The following is a 17,627-nucleotide window of genomic DNA, read 5'->3' as shown; positions in this document are numbered from 1 at the left end:
TGCCGCGCACCAGGATGTGAATGCTATCTAGACAGGACAGCTGGTGATTGCAAACAATGTTAAATGTTTAAAGGTCTTTTTCATCTTACATACGGTCGTTCTCCTCCCTCAACTTTGCACACATCTGCTCAGTGTGACGTTTGCAGGCTCACGCTACTTTCGGCGCGGTCATTATGGGGTGACTTGAATTAGTCACCTTTCATTTACGAGGTACTTAAGTTATCCAACCTGCTCGTGCAGGGACTACTTTAAATGAGAAATCTCCGCTGATATTTGGGGTACACTTAACCTGCATGCCTGAGTGACAGGAACATCTCAAAATGCACTAACGGGCAACGCGGATGCTTATTTTTAGTTATCGCGGCGAACGCGTCGGCTGTAATTGGCTCTGCGTGTTATTTGACTGTATGTAGTCGGTGCTGAGGCTGAAGGACAGAGCATGTTGTCATTGGACAGACAAGCTGCTGCGTGAAGGGATGCTGATGGGCAGCTACACGGGCACCTGTCTGACAGGAGGACGGAGAAGAGAGAGTTCTGTCGCTCGTGGGGGAAAGTTGCATCTTCCAGGATATTTATGGGAAGCTGCAAGGGCATTGTGGTGTGCGCCTGTGTGCGTGCATGCCTGTGTGCGTTTGTTTATATAAATAGTGTTCTTTACCCCCTACAAACCCCTGTCAGAAGCACAGTGGCTTGAGTGACACCCCCCACCCATCTTTGGTGTGGTTACGGCCGCAGGGCGATAGCAAGAAAATGGTGGGCTGAGATTCCACTTCCCTCAGGGACTTTTGCAAGCGAGAACCCTGAGTGTGAATGACAAAAAAGATTGACATTTTCTTTTGACAGATTACTCAGGCTCCCTTGTTATTGAGAGATTTGTACCGCGTGAGTCGTAAGGAAGGCGGTGCGCTCGAGGCTCTGAAATCTTCCCAGAACTCTCCCTTTGCACTAGTTCGGTGGTTGACAATCAAATATTATATTTCTCTTTAATAAAAGCCCAAACAGAAGGGAAGAAAATATAGTACTTGAACAGTAACCTCAAATTGTCTGTCAAAGGAGTTCATATTTCTTCTTTTGAAACACTTAATATTGCTTGGCGAATCACCTTTTGATGACATACATTCATAAAGCTCTCTGTCAACATTAAACAGTGTGTGCTCTTTTCATTTTAGAGGCCACCTAAGAGAAGAATCAAACGCTTAAACTACAGTGCAGTTCAGCTCCTGCTGGCTGCTACTTTTACTCCTCTTTTTTTAAAATGCATTTATGTATTTAAACTAATCCGGTGTCCTCTGCCCCCCGTCCAGCGGCATTATTTAATGCTACACATCAGCTAACACCGGCATGACCAGAGCACCTGAAGAAAGACCATTTAAGGCGGAAATGGTTTGAGCAATGTGAACATCATAGGGTTCTTTGTTCAACTTGTCTTATGTCAAATCAAATCAATGGGGATTAATTTAACCCTACCCGTGCCCATCATCATCATTTAAGACTGAGTCATAGCACGGCAGAGAATTTATCTTTTTAGATGAACCAAATACTGATGAATGAGAGAAATTTGCATATCGGCTGTCCCATATGAGTTTGACAATGTATTAAGAAAAGAATCAAAAAAGGAACTCAGTTGCTGGTGTGTTATAGGCTCTCCTGTTGGTCTACATGAAGCATGTATCCCTAAAACCAACAAAAGATCAGGGTGGTGTTTACCCAGAGAGCACACAAGGCAGGGCAAATGACAAAGATATGTTGTTTTTTTTTTTTTTATTTGCTATTGATTCTATACAATTCTTCAAGGATCGATTAAATGCAAGGGTCACTAAGTTTGATCCTATATGTGCTTTGGAGGTGTTTAAAAAGAGTTTGGCACATGCAACTAATATAAACAATATTTTAGTCACTGACTTGACCCCAGTTAGCGGTCTCCCCAGAGAGGTCCTCATCAGATGGCTGATTAGATAGACACCCCGGTTTGACTGGGATGATGCTGAACAGTCACAGTCACCTCTGGGAACACAGGGTTCGTGTTTATCTTTGTTTGGGTTGCAGAAATTTACCACTGACATTAGGGGCTGAAGATAATGGAACAGGCAAACAAGCCAGAGGCCTGACCTCTTTCATCTGCAAGGGGAGCAAGGAGTTAAAAGGACAAAGAGTTCGAAATAATGCACAGATTAAAGTCATTACTCACATTCTGGCCTGTTGTAAATTATTCATGGAGGGCTTGCGTGAGTTTACAGCATTAATGCAAACCTTGATTTGAGATCGCTGGCAGGCTCGAGAACACAGCCTGTCAACAATCACTAAGGTGCAGCGTGTTAGTCAGAGACGATCTAAGTCTGGCTGACCTGAGAAGTCCATCATTAAATTGTATGACGCTTGTGTAGCTGAAATTCTTGACTGCAAGACACGGAGTGTAAAGGTTACATATACGGTTGTGTCACCGAAAAAAGGATGTCGGTCTTGAACACAGAACTAATGATTATCGAAGTAGATGTTTCAGTTTTGGTCAAGGTTATACATATCGTGTATATGAAGTTTATTTACTGTATTGATGCCCTCTTCAAAATCACAGTGAGGAATCATAAATGTACACATTTTATTGAAACAGGGTATTCTGATATGTCTTATGACACATTTTTCCATAGCATAAACAAGACATTATAATATATATGTATATAAATATTTATACAGTTTAATAACCCCAGAGCTTACCCTGCAGGGATCTACCTGATTCCTACACTATGATTATGTTTACGCTTGAAACTGAAATGTTTTGCAAAGCCTGGAGTCTGACAGATCATTTGCCTATTAGGCCTTTTACAAATTTAAAACATTCAGGTGCATTTACATTATTGAGTATAAATAATGTTTCACTGGACACATTAGAAGTTTATTGTAACTATTTATAAATATCCAATTTGTCTTTTAAATGCTTAGTGAAATGCTTTTTCACTGCAACAGTGTGTTATTGCCAAAGTTGTTCTTTTTTTGGAGCTTTATAATCAAAAGTTATATTAGAGGTTGACTAAAGAGCAGTGGCAAATTATAGCTTAGTATTTACTCAAGTATAGCTGTTACGTACAACAATTTAACAAGTATATGAGAATATGAATTTTCTGTGTGTGTGTGCGTGTGTGTGTGCTTGCTTGCTTGCTTTGATGTTTGTGTGTGTGTGTGTGTGTGTGTGTGTGTCAAATCAGTTGTCTTGTGATGTATTGTTACTTATAGTTTACAAGTACAAGTATAATGTAACAATACTGTATGACAGTATTATGTAACAGTATACATGGGATCAATAAAGATGATAGAGGTTCCAAAAATGTAAGACATATTGCTTGTTAGACAGTCATAGTGGATGAATAAATTGATATTGTGCCGTCAGGGTTCCAATAGTATTTTAGCGGGGCTCCGTCTGTGCCTATTAAATAGCTTTGTATTCTTTTTGTATTTTGTATGCAATAAATGACTTTCTGTTGCTTCTCTTCATCATTGATCTTTTCTGTACCAGTGCTTTTATTTATTTTTTCCAAATTCCTTCCATCATGAACTGACTGCAGTCTGTTAATTTGTGCTGAAGGAAGTTATGAAAATAAACTTTTTGTTAGTTGAGTCATTTTTTCCAGCAAATTATGAAGGACAGATGTCCCATCGAAGGCTGTGCTTTTCATCGCCGTTAAACTGGGGGAGGGAAATAGTTAAAATCTTTCATTCTGTCGGACTATGTAGGGCCAGCCGTTGTTTCTAGTCTTGGCTCTCTTGCGTGATCGAAGACATAAATTCCTGCAATGTATACACCAGAGCAGATTCATAATTGCAATGATCTTCATTGAAAATGCCATTTATGTAATATCCCGTTCCACCAAAGCAGTTTGTGTTTTCTTTCCATACACTAAAAAAGTCATATTAAATAAAGACACAGCAAAGACAGATTATAATGAAATAACTAGGTTGGAAAGACAGGTTGATTTTATTGGTCTTTTTCAGTAAGTTTGGTCAGCAGCTTGAAAGAAGTTTGTCAAAGATAGAGGGTGACAGCTATCATCCTGATGTCACACACACTGGCTTTGAGAGTCATTTGTGTCTGTGGAGGCTCATAATTACTATCCACTGGAAGAGGAAGTGGGAAAAATTAAATGTTGAGTCAGTTGCTGATGAAGGTATTAGCCTGCAAAACGAAAAGGGGTAAAACCGCCGCCATTATGAAATAATTTTCAGACGCGTACGGCAAAATTGACATCGCGGTCGTCCTCAGTAAGCGGCCCTTTAAAAACAAACGATAGCGTATAGAATAAAATAAATAGATAATAGCGTCACTTCAAATTGCTTCCTTTGTCACTTCGTGGAGAAATCAGGAGGATGGGAGTTAGAGTCCCCCTGTGCACCCCCTTCCCTCCCCCCGACTCCCCCCGTGAGTCCTCCCTAATTAGAACCAGAGCTCCGAACAGGAAACAATCCTCCTGTCTGATGACATCATTGCTAAAGCCATGCCTGAGATGGCGGTGACCTCAGCCTTTGGATTTCAACACCGCTGCAAATTCCAAGAAAAGCACCTTGAGATGACTTGATTGAGGCGGGAACAGGTGGGCGGAGCGTGGCCTTCGTCTTTCAAAGGGACGTTACCTGGCCGGTTGCCATGACGATCGGTTTGAAAGTTCGGATTTGCGCGAGACCTTCCGTCGTTTGAACTACACGTCTATTATGGCTGTGTTTACTGAGTCATATTATAAATAAATGGTCTGGCAGCGCTGTGAGTCAGCCGCCGCTGTTACTTACATGTCTGTGATTTCACAAATTAATGTCCATTTCTCTGCGCTTTCATGTTTTCCTCCCACAACACCATGCCGGGTCTGGACTTGTTTTAGACTCTTCAAACACTTGTATCACGACTATTTTCCTTAAAGCATCGGCTTGAAACGGTGCCAGATATAAAACAGCAACAGCATGTAGAGCCAGTGCTTTGGATGAGTTTAAAAGAGTCTCTGAGAAGAAAGGGGTCTAAATAATAACAGCACGAAAGCGAAGCATAATAAATGCCTAGTTTTTAAGAAAGCAAAAGCTTTAATCTTTCCAAAATGATAATGTTCTCAGTGAATCTACCGGTCTGTGTTTACTCCAGAAGCTTTGAGTGGTGGTCTTTGAGGGCTCCACTCAGACCCCTTCAAGCCGGGCTTTCAGTATCTCCCCTCTCCTCGTCTCATCGCTTCTTTCCAGTAACCTCATCCTAGCCTTCTTCCTCATATAAAGTAAATTAATGGGGCGTTGTGTGTCTTGCGCTGACAGTAAAGCGTAATAAAATGGCCGTACACGTTTTTGCTTTACCCTCCAGAGCTCCCCCCGGCATGAGGCCCCCGGGGTTTTGGAAATGCGGCATTATTTTCCCGTTCCGACGTCACAAGCCTGCCCCTTTGCAGCTGTTGAATGCTTCACAGCCTTGGGTTTACAAACGCTTCTGACCAAAGCTGTCCTTCAGCCAACAGAAATACTCATATTTTTAATTTCTACACTTGTGGTCTTTTCAACTTGTAATTTCCCGGGTCGGGGCCGACGTTTATATTGTGTTTCTTAAACGCGGAGAGTTTGAGTTGTCTCGCTAATAACTTGTAATGGGTGTGTGAGCCCAGACGACTTAAAATATCCCGCCTAATGACAGTGCCTTTTTTTTTTTTGTACAAAATTTTGTATTTTACCTCATGGCCTGTAACCTTGTTTATTCATTACAAAACCAAATGATAGGGATTAAAATATGCGGAGGAGACGTGAGTCACCGCACTTGTTTCTGCAGTCATTTATTTATGACACGCAGCATAGAATTAAATGATTTTAGTTCCAGTTTGTTGGGGTTCCCTTGCAGAAAATCTGCATTTTCCATGCTGGGAATTAAACATTTTTTTCTTTTTCTAAATCCGCTCACACATTTGTTTTCTGTCCCACCCACTTCCCTTTATCTTTTTATACCCACCTCCCCATTGCCTCCCTTCCCCCAGCCCCTTTCCTCTTTGCCTCAGCTCTTAGAGGCTTAAGCGAGGGTTGTACCATATGAGCCACTCCCTTCCGACAGCCACCCCTTCCCTCAGCATGGAGTGGTACAATCCTGCTTTGCATAAGTTTCCTCTGAGTGGGTTGTGTGTGGAGGCCAGTACTGAAAGAATTATTAGTCCCTTTTGAACGCTTTGGATGTATGTCCAGAGAGAACACTGCTCTACTGCTGTAGTATACCTCTATCACACAAATTGTTAAAGCTATAATGTATTGCGCCTACCCTGTCACTGGAATGGGCAGTAACTCTTTAATGTATTACTACAACGGGAAATCGGTAAGTGACCAGTGTTTGTGTATTAGAAGCAGAGAATAGGTCGAGTAAGTGTGTGGATGTGAGCGTATGTGTGTGTGAGACTGTTTTGCTGTAACCACGTCCATCTCACTTCACTTGTGACTGTTCCTTCTTTTTTTCCCCCTCATTCAGTTCAAGATAAAATATTGAATATGTGCATGTGTGTTAAAGAGAGGGAGAGAGACACTTCTTATTGATTTTCCATTACATCATCTCAAGCTATGACTGTACAATTTAATAATGCAGATGAAATGTGTAATAAAACATATATTGGAAATGCTAAACGCTGCCTTGTATCCCAGATTTATACAAACAACTGGATTCTCCGTCTGTGCTGGGGCTAAACATCCAAAAAGTTGTGCCATTTTTTAAAACTTTTTTTTTTTTTTCCCCAAAGAAAGAATGAAACACTGTGGCAAAAAAGGCTTTTCTGCTGCCTTGAATTTATTTTTACTGGCTGGTTGCTTGAGCTCTGAGCCTGGGTTGAAATAATAACAAGTGGGAGTCTGGGAATGATTAAGGGAAAGAGGCTGCCTGTTGAGGTTAGACTTTCCTGTTTGCAGATTGAGCTCCAAGCACCAGTGTTGTAGTTATTCCATCTGTTTTTAATCACATTGGCATTCTTGACACCACAGGGAGCCTAATGTGATTTCTGAACTTCTGCGTAATGACCCCTTTTATTTTTGTTACTCTGAAAAATTGCTTGTATTTTTTACTGTTTAATTTTTTTTTTTGTAAATACATGCGTTCGTCGCGTGTTGCGTGAGTTACACCTACCGGTCCCGAGGGGCCCGAGATTTTTGCCTAAGAGAGTAAATGTTAAAAGCTCAGAGCTTGGTCATGACTAATTGCGCTTCCATTGTCATTAGTAGGTATACGTTTCGTCTTCGTGAAAGATAAAACGGGGCCGGAGCCTCGGAATCTGCTGGAGAATACAGTTTTATGACTGCACGCTGTGTTTAGAGTCTCGGTAATCCTCGCGCAATTATTCTGTCATTGCTAGATTAAACATACAGACTTCTTCTTGTCAGTGCTTGTGCCATTTGCTCTCATACAAACGACACATGCTTTTTTTCCGTTTTTTTTTTTTTTTTTTCTGAGGAAAAATCTTTTCGTTTTTTTTTTTATGATCTTGTTTTAAAGTGGTCATCTTACTTTAGCTCACATTCTTTTATTTCCTTTTAACCAATCCCAGCATTTCCTCTTCGTTCCCACTGCATGGAAGATTACTTTGATCTTTTTTCATATTAAGTATTAACAGGCTTGTGTTACAGTTACTGATGGAGAGAAAATTGATAGCATCTGCACCAAATGGGAAAACATTATGATCAAAAGCACTTGTTAAATAACCACCAACAACTTTTTTTTTGTTATTCTTGCAAGGAAAAAGAAATATGGTGCTGGTTCTTTGCGTTGAGTTGATCCACATTAATTTGTTATAATGCAGAAATGCATAGCAGGCTCACCATCTGGAGCAGTGGGAGAATTCACAGTGGGCCCTTGGCTTGTGAGTTGATGGCACTGACCCAATACAGATGGAGAAGCTAACTGTTCTTTATTCTGTCTCTTATTAGTAAAAGAACAAAATTGACGCAAAAACCCTGCAGTGATATCAGACCTTTTTATTTGTCATGCTTTCTGGAAAGTATCTGTCCGTTAGCTGCAATAGTAAATAGACAAAACAGAAAAACATCTGGTGCAGGATGCGGCTCAGTTGGTGTTTTCTTGTGCAACAGGTACCATTTTCTCCAGGAGATTAGCAAACTGCACATTCACTTAATGTGCACAAGTGTTGGAAATACCATAATAAGGGAATATGTTAATGCACATGGAGTAAAGTTAATTATGGTAGTTACATTGTGTGTTTACGCCAGTTGTCATGAATGATGAGCTTGCCAAATGGTTTTGCTTGAAAGGGCTCATTGACAGAGTTTGTACCCTGGTGTACACTACAGTATGATCGTTGACGGTTTTATATTCAGATAAACTCAGCGACTTCTTTTTAACTTTGTTAGTCTCTGATGTGAAGCAGCCACATTTTATCTGAAACATTCAAGAGGTCAAATGAACTGTTTTCATAAATAACTTTTTGTTGAGTATCTTGTGTGTCTTTTCACCGGCAAATAGTCTCAGTTTTGTTTCAGGTAATTACATTTCCCTTCCTGTTTTTGTGGCAGTTCTTTCACTAAGTTTGACAGGGTGTGTCGTATGGCTTGATGTGATACTGTATACCGTAGGCTCTGAAACATGGGGGATGATATATTCACTTTCAGTTAAGGTTTAATGCCGTCGCATTATGTCCACTCAATATAAAGCATAGTTTTCTGTCTTCACATAAAATCAAAGGTCAGTCTTAGAAACCCAACTTGATCTGCAAACTTTGCAAAGTCTCTTTGGCTTGATTAAAGGGACTTTGTTTCACAGACTTCCAGTAAAAATAGATTTTTGTTTCTTAATCTTACATATATTAGGCAGTTCTTACTGATCCATCTGTTCTGTATTCCTGAAAAACAAGTTACAAAACTAACCCTAAGGTTGCCCCGTTATTCCAGTTATTGACGTATTTTAGGTTAGCGGGTTTATGAGCTTGTAATGTGAGAAAAAAAGGCTAAATCCGATGTGAAGGACAGGTTACAGAAGGGCGATTAGTTTTTAATAAGAAATACTCATTGGGGCTGAAGTGACTGGTGTAGGTCTGTGTTGGCCTGCTGATCCATGTGAGTGACAGCTTTTAATTAACGGCCTTGTAAAAGGAAACCCAGACGGGCCCTCCCTACCACAGGCCAGCAGTACGAGGCGCTCAGGGTTCGGGATGGTTTATTAATGCTTCGACTGGTTAGCCCAGGGTAAAAAGGACAATTAGCATTATCCACTGCCATATGCTGCCCATTGAGTGCCTGTCAGAAGCAAAAGACAAAAGCCCGGGCTCTTGTGTGGGGCTAACCTGAGATCTCTATGGAACTAATATCAACCTTGGTCACATGTGTAAGCCAGAAGACCCATGAGAGCTCCACCCCTCCCAGAGCACTTTAATTACACATCCAGACAACAACATGCTGGAGTCCTGCTCGCTCAGCAAAGCCAAGCATCCGCGGGTCTCAATTAGGCTGCTCTCTGCATTTCTGTTGTATTTACAAGGTGAATGGACAGAGCCCCTTTGATTCAATAGAATTCAAACAATTCCGGTTGTGCCGTAAATTCTCCGTCGGTGTTATCGAAAATGACGACAATGATATTTTAGCACATAAATAGCCAGGATAGCAGCCGTTGATATTTTAGGGGGCGCCGTTAAATAGCAACTGCCAACAATCAAGATAAGTATGTTGAAATATGACGTGGAATGTGGAACCCCGATTCATATTCGTCCACAGAATGATATATTTCACATGTGCTGCTTATGGATATGCATTCATGAGAGGATTAAGGGAAAAGTTGTGGTGACATGCAAAATGGTGGGGGAGGAGATGCACAAAGACACACTGGATATGTATTTGGATGTATGCATGAAAACAGCAAGTAATATATAGATTGCAGATTACGCGCGTGAATAGGAAAATTTCATTTCCATCATGTTACATCCTAATATGCCTGATGCAGTATTCGTTTTGTAGATCATTACAAATACCAACAATATCCTTAATGCTGTCTGGAGTGGAATTATTGCAAAGTATATGTTTCTTTCCATGACATCTTGTCTTGTATATTTCAGATAACTTTTGGCTCCTTTTGGTGTTATTTCTGCCTCCTCAATTCGAACCGGCTCCGCCCACGCTTGAATGATACTATTCAGGCCTAAATAGTGCAAATTCAGAGTTAGGGTAGTGACACGCACGCACAGATTACGCCATTCATGCAAAAGTTTATGGCATTCAATAAATAAAAAAAATGTTCAACATGGCCTTTATGTAACAGGCCTCCTTGCTAGAGGCATCGTACCCTGCATACACGCATTTGGCTCCTGGTGTGACGGGAAGTTATTAATGGAGGAATTTACATCACAAGTGAGTGCGGCAAACAGGCAGGTGGAATCTAGCTGGCAGCCCTGCTCCGTTTAGTTGTACACGATGGGGGTCATCCAGTCCTCTTTCTGCGTTCAAACCTTGTCTTCTTTCTTCTCTTCCAATATGCTTCATCCTTTTTATTCATCGCTCTCCTTCCATCTGGAGTGAATGAAGTCAGAGACCACATCAGTGGTGTTTGGCCTCCAATCTCTTTGATCCTCCCACCAGTTTGGCATACACGCAGCTGTAAAACAGCATGCCCATTGTGCTTCTCTTTTTACTTACCAATCAGCTTACAGGTACAAATCAGAAGAAAGCAATGCGGCATGTTTTTTTGTGACTTATTTGATACAGCCTCTCTTGGTATGCGGTAATTTGCGAGACATTTAGACTATGCATGTATGCTGGCACCATTATACTTTCATTAGAGGTTTTTTTTTTTTTGATCTGAAATGCAAATATGCTGTTAATCCGTTGCTCCCTTCATGAGCTTGATTGCTTGTGAGTCATGAGAGAAAGCAAGTGTTTGCCGTTTCGGGGGCATATTTACAGCGCAGTTTCACTGGTGCATCTTTACATGTGCGTGAGAGCACACGTCCGTGTTTTTGACGTTGGCGAGTACATGAGCGAACATTGCATTTCCGTAAAGCGTGTCGTGGGGATGAATGGGAATGTACAACCTGACAACTTTAAACGTAAACATTACATCGTGATGAAAAACATCTCAGATAGGAAAACCCCCATAATGTTTGGCTGCATAGAGTAAGAATATGGTGGACCACTTTTTGGAGGCGCCCTGAAGTATTGTCATCTAGTTTACAAGTGTTTTGTAGGTTTTGAGAAGGCATACGACTTTTCTCGTAGGTTATACCGTTGGCAAATGTAGTATTTTTAGCCATCTGAGCTATATCTCCGTCGTTATAACTGTGTCTTTATTCTTGGGCATCGAGTCAGATACCAAATGTGTGGGCTCCGCCAGGAATGTCCCTCATCCCAGTTCTGTTTTTGATTTGAGTATCCAGTTTTTAGACATTAGCATTGCCTTTGCGGTTTTGCAAGTGGGACCCTTCATTGGGCTCAAGGCCCATTTGCGGCCAAGTATGAATCAGAAGGGGTGAGAGTCAAGACCTCCAAGTCCAAGCGCATGGTTATTCGCCAGAAGATTGTGTGTTATTTTCTCTGGATTGGAAGCGATTTACTACCCAAAGTGAAATCTACCCGCACTGTTGAGCGAGGGTGAGATGGAGTGCTAAACAGACCGACTAGTGTGGTGTCAGCATTAATGTGGCCGCTGCATGGAATTGTTGTGGTGAGGTTAGAGCTGAGCTGCAAAGGAAGTTCTCAATTTAGCAGTCGATTAAAATTTCAACCCTCCTCTATGGTCTCCATCTTTGGTTGATTAAAAGAAGGAGATCGTAGATACAAGCAGCTCTTGAGTTTCAGGCTGTTTTCACTATCGTACGGTTAATCGCTTAATTTTACGATCAATGAAGTCACTTCTCTTTCTGGTGAAAACTCTGAGGGCCTGTAGGGAGTTGGGTTTCCAAGTAACACTTGTTTGGAATGCCCTCCAGCATCATTTTTCAATGCTGTCACACATGTCAACAAGTAAAATTGTCAGGGCAACGGATAAACTAGCAGCCTCGCAGTCGTAATCTCTGGTGCTTGCATTATGTAAATAATTGCTCGACCGTTAATGTTCACATTTGTGTTGTGGATGTGCTGCCGCTGATGGTATTTTAGGAAAAAGTCAGTCACGTTTTTCGGCGCTGCCAGTTACTGCCATTATAGTACAGCGTCATATCTAGATGTTGAAAAGAACTGAGGGGCCAGAGTGACCATTGTATGTTCAAAACAACGTTAAGGAGAGAATTCACCCCCATGGAGGGATGAAATTCGCGCATGGCAGAATGGAATCCCTTTCAAAATGGCAGCAGAGAGCACGGGCTCACGATATTCACTGCAAAATCAAAAGCCCTTTTGGTTTTTCCACATTCAGAAATAGGTTTAGGAGCCCAGACCTCAGATGGGTCATATCATTTGACGTTGAGTGAGGCTGAGGTGGTTTTGGTCAGCAAAAAAGATTTTTACTTCAAACTAAATAAAATGTAAATACTCTTATTTTTTCTCTCTAAGGCAAGCCCACCTTTTAGCAAGAGTGAGCCAGAGTTGAAGTTACAGCCAGCTTTGTGAGGTTTTTGAGGATTTTTTTCTAATTCTTATGGACAAAATTGGTCCAAGCTGCGCAGGTCGGTGCCAGGCCGGGCAGATCAGTTATTGATCCATTTAAATACCAATCATTGCTTATATCTGCTCTGTGGCCCCAAAGTAGTTTTTTTGTTGCTGCTTTGACATTCCCTCCACAAACACGCAGGTCTCATTTTATTTAAAAACACACTAAAATACACAGAATGTTTTGGCTCCGGCGTCTAGAGTTCAGGTTTCGTAAACATCAGCGTGTTATGTTGGCAAAAATCTCAGTCCTCTTATTCGGATGCTGTCAGGCCCCTCCCACAGAAGGTATTTTGGGCACGTCCAACTAGAAATGCAACTGAACCCATATCACACCAGAGAAATATATATCCAAAGAGGCTAAGGTTGCACAGGAAAGACAGTGTCTTAATGGGGAGAGGGACATCCAGCTTACCTTATTCAGTCAGTGGCAGGAAATAGATGGGTGGATAAATGGAGAGTGCAAAATGATGAATAATCAGTAAACAATAATGAAATGCTTTATTTCTATGTTGCAGGTGTATGCACCATCTCCAAATTCGGAGGACTTCAACAGAGATTCCCCTTCTTACTCTTCTCCCAAGCCCTCCAACAGTATGTTTGCAAGCACTTTCTTTGGTAAGGTCAATAAATAAAAAAAATGTTCATGTCCCGCCTATACCTACATTTCAGTTAGCATGATTGGCTGTTGCAGGTGAATGGAGTTTGGAGAGCTTTTTCAAGATGCTTCAGTTTTTGCTTCTTTGGATTGTCTTCACTTTGTTGGTCAGAAAAAGTGTCAAATTTGACATCCACGTTCTTGTTTAAACACTATTTTTAATCATCTTTTGGTCATTTGCAGCAAAATACGAAATCCCAAAACAGTTTTTCATCATGCGTGAATTTTGCGGCGCTTTCAGTATTGTGTTCATTTTCGGACGCTCTCACCGAGACCCCAAAACAAGTTTTGTTGTTTATTTTACTTTTGTGTTATTTCAGCTGTGTTAAGGACAAGGTTCAGCTTTCAGTTCTGTGAATGACCCCGTGGTTTAAGCCTGGAATGTTAGGACGCCGGTTTCAGTATCTAAAGTGAATACGTGCTGTGACCCTGTTGTGTAAATATTTTATTTTTCCTATCATTAGATGGTACCCACAGTTCATCTGACCCATGGAACTCATCCAATGGGATCAGTCAGCCTGCCTACGGTGGAATGCTCACAGGATCTTCATCTCACATGCCACAGTCAGGAAACTACAGCAGCCTGCACTCACACGACCGTTTGGTAAGCCAGAGTCGACTGTGAGCCTCCGGGCAAAATAAGTCCTGCTAACTATATTTTGCCATCGCGGCGGGGTGATCTAATGCACATTGCTGGGGAGATGGAGAACCTAAATCATTTTCCATCCCGGTATTCCCACTGCGCAGATCATAAGATATCATTTTTTGTGCGCGTACAATAAACTATCGTCCGTATATTATCAGTGAAGACACCGCCGGTCCTTTTTGTGTCACTGTTTTATCTGTACTCGTCTGTTGTCTGCCACAGCTGGCGCGGAATAACTATATTTTTTTATTTCTCATATGTACTTACTTATTTTAGGATAATTATAAAAGGCTTTTTTTTAATTCCGTTTCCAGAAATACCCAGTTGTGATTTTTAAACTATTTTCCAGAATTACCCGGCACACTCGGTTTCCCCTGACATCAATGCCAGTCTTCCTCCCATGTCCAGTTTCCACCGAAGCAACACCAGCACTTCACCATTTGTCTCTGCGGCACACACCCCCTCCGTCAACACGGCTGACGGAGTCATGGGTACGTTCTCGTCTTAACAGTTCATCTATCCCATTTGATTTGCTATCCCACTCACCTGAATTTAATGATTTTTGAACTACAGCGGAGGAAAGTCAATGAGCAGAGTTTTCAGACATCATCTCTCTGCTCTGGGATTACTCTTTTTTTTTTTTTTTTTCTATGAATTTGCGATTACAAAGACTCCCTCTGTGTTTTCAAAGCTGCAGCCAATCGGGGGAATGCCACCGGAAGCTCACAGACCGGGGACGCACTCGGCAAAGCTCTGGCCTCGGTGAGTTACGACGCCAGGCTGTCATCGCTAAGGTGTATTTGGTCGGACCAGATCACAGAGGTGAACAGGTCTGGTCGCCTCCTTGTTGATTTCTGAGTTCAATGGGACGGTCAACGGTAGCCACAACGTGTGACAGAACAACCAATCACACATAACTCTGAAAAACACAAGACTTTTTACGAATTATCCCATCAGAGGTACAGACAATACATTTTGTTATCAGTGCTAATTTTGTAAAAGGTTCATTTACCGGTCAGCTCATGTAGTCTGGGATGGTGGAAACTGTCATATGTTAATTTAAAAAAAAAAAAAAAAAAAGACCTCAGTGGCATTATCTGCCTGGGAAGAGGAAAGCCCCGCAGAGCTGCCCCACCAAGATGACCCTCTTCGTTTGGCTCAGCTTTCATGAGCTCTTTTGAAATCGGTACTGGAGATGAAGAGGGCTGGAATGCACTAAAAGTAGAGCCCTGCAGGTTGTCTTGGTTTCCAGATCATTACAATCCTACATTTGACTGAAAGTAGCTTGATGTAATAGAGTCATGCGAGATTTGTTCTTGATATTCGATTGTTTGGGCAGGTAAATAGAAGTCCTTTTGATCTGAAGTATGCTGTGTAATCTAACTTTTTTTTGCTTTTCTTTCCACAACAAATATGTCATATTTTTCTGCAGATCGAAATCAAAGCCTGGTCAACCTCTGACTCTAAATAATGTGACCTCATCATGCCGGGAATTAAATGCAATACTAAATGCTGATTAAAATACCCAGAGGACATTTTAATAGTTGTTTTTATGCCTAAGCCTGGATAATTGTGAGCTTAAAAGAGATGTATTCAAGAAAGGGACTAGTTAAAATAATAGGCCTAAAACCCAACGGATTACACTTTACTATAGAAAACCATCTCTGTATATTTACGATATCCAGGGTATGTGTGTGTGTATATATATATATATATATATATATATATATATATATATATATATATATATATATATATATATATATATACATACATAAAACCTAGATTATTTGTTATTTGCAGCAGGCCAACATGAGGAAATCTTGAGGCAGGACAATGTGCCAGGGGCCGAAATGGTTTCTTTTATTTTTACCTCAATGAAATTGGTGAATTTAATTGCCTACTTACAAGAAACATGCGCAGGTTAATAGTCAGAGTAAAATTCAAACATAAATGGTTGCTCATGGAGGGAAGACAGTCAGCGGATCATTAGAACAGGTGATGGTAGAGACTGTTGGAGATGAACCTAACTGAACAAAATATACATACAGACTGTGCACTTAGCATAACAAAATAGGATTATCAAATAGAAACTTTGCCTTTCATTGTGCTTCGATGTCATAAGTCTCGACCGTATGATTTCACACGCGTGTCTTAAAATTGTCTGTTACATTTAACATATACATGTATGCGCAATATATTTGGGGGGTGGTGGGGGGTTGAATTTTCACACCACAAAGGATTTTTTTGTGACAAGTGAGAATCCAAAATATGAGAGTTTAGTGATGGTAATAACAAATTAAGTCCTTTATACTTTCAGACTCAATTCTATTAGCATGACAAAGCTAGAGTGAAATTGACACGGTTGGTCGGGGTGGGGGTGGCTGGATGAAGAGGGGACACAGGGGAGTTTATAACTGCTGTGGCTCAACTCCATGGGCGGCCCTCGGTAGTGCTTTTGTCCTCCGCCCTTTTCAAATTGGCTGTGCTTATTGGCCTCATGCAGCCTGAGGGAGTGTAACTGATGATGAGGCGGAGCTTCATTTATTCCAGTAAAATGAGCCATGTTTCACTTTGAATGCGGCGGCGGTAGCCAGGGAGTGAAAAGAATAGAAAGTCATATATTGTTGGGTCAGAAGCCACAGTTTTTAATGGCATGCTTCGAGACACAAAGACTCGTTAGATGATTTGTTTTTGAGTCTCGTTCTGTAGGCACAATAATGACCACATTATAAATCCTCCTTGGTTTTTGACTAAATTGCAAGATTGAAAGTGCTGAGCGGAGAGAAACACTGAAGTCTCAGTGAGAAGAAACGCATAAATGGGCATCGCATCTCTCCTTTCAGACAACAGGCCCCTTATACACACACACGCACACACACACACGCACACACACACACACACACACACACACACACACACACACACACACACACTCTTTAGTGAAACCTCTTGCCTTATACTCCAAGTTGATTGAAAAACTAAAGCCCAGAGATCAAGATTGAATAAGCAGATTATTAATAATGAGTGCATTCTATCATCCCCGCAGAAGTCAAACGGTTTCCTGCAAGCTCAATTTGATCGTTACTTGGAAAAGAAATCTCAGTGGATCTGCTGTTTTTTTCCTCCGCTAATTAGTCGGGATCCACCCCTAATACCCTGAGTTCTCTGAGACATGTTCCATTATGGCACAATATCCTCTTATTAAACGGGGGGGAAAATCAGGGACGTGATTGTGCTTTAATCCAGCACTTGTTTAAACAAATGAAATCCCTTTGGGAGTTGAAGACAAAATCTCCTTGTTCCCATGTGATTGACATGCTATCTTAAAACTCGGTGGCCTCAGAGTAACCCGAAGAGATGCTCCGACGCCACGGTTACAGTTTCTAGTCGAGTTCTGCAGAGAATACGTTATGAAATTCACACAAATAACCCCGATTTTGATATGCGGTACCTGTGGGAGGACATTAGAATCACAGTGTTGCTTGACTCTGAAAAAACAGGTTGTCCAAACCGTTGGAAACTTAAGCAGGTAATGTCTGACTAATTATATTTTCATTTCTTTGGTTTCAATTTAGAAATGATACTGAAACCATGCAACTATTGGTAAACCCTCTTTGATGCTATTTTGTGATTAAAAATTGTTTTCCTGTTTACATTTTCCAAGCCAAATTTTGCAAAAGAGACAGTCAAATTACGTATCATTTTTTGATCAAGGAATTTAATTGCTTCTTTATGTCTGAATGTTTATCACAGGGA

General features: G+C 41.1%; 1 protein-coding gene across 11 annotated transcripts in view; it reads left to right on the top strand.

Annotated features, from left to right (window-relative positions):
- Positions 1–17,627, top strand: part of tcf12 (transcription factor 12) — a 72,028-nt gene that overhangs the window by 39,497 nt on the left and 14,904 nt on the right. For all 11 annotated transcript variants that reach the window (XM_086174668.1, XM_086174665.1, XM_086174666.1 and 8 more), the window contains 4 exons: positions 13,083–13,182; positions 13,687–13,826; positions 14,218–14,359; positions 14,560–14,630. In XM_086174668.1, coding sequence (XP_086030794.1) covers positions 13,083–13,182; positions 13,687–13,826; positions 14,218–14,359; positions 14,560–14,630 — 453 coding nt within the window. The remainder of the gene's footprint in view (positions 1–13,082; positions 13,183–13,686; positions 13,827–14,217; positions 14,360–14,559; positions 14,631–17,627) is intronic.

This window comes from Fistularia commersonii, chromosome 27 (assembly GCF_037954325.1).
Source record: "Fistularia commersonii isolate RoL2024-O1a breed Wild chromosome 27, RoL_Fcom_v1.0, whole genome shotgun sequence".
Lineage (NCBI taxonomy): Eukaryota > Metazoa > Chordata > Actinopteri > Syngnathiformes > Fistulariidae > Fistularia > Fistularia commersonii.
Note: the sequence above shows the minus strand (reverse complement) of the source record. Positions and strands in the feature narration are given on the sequence as shown.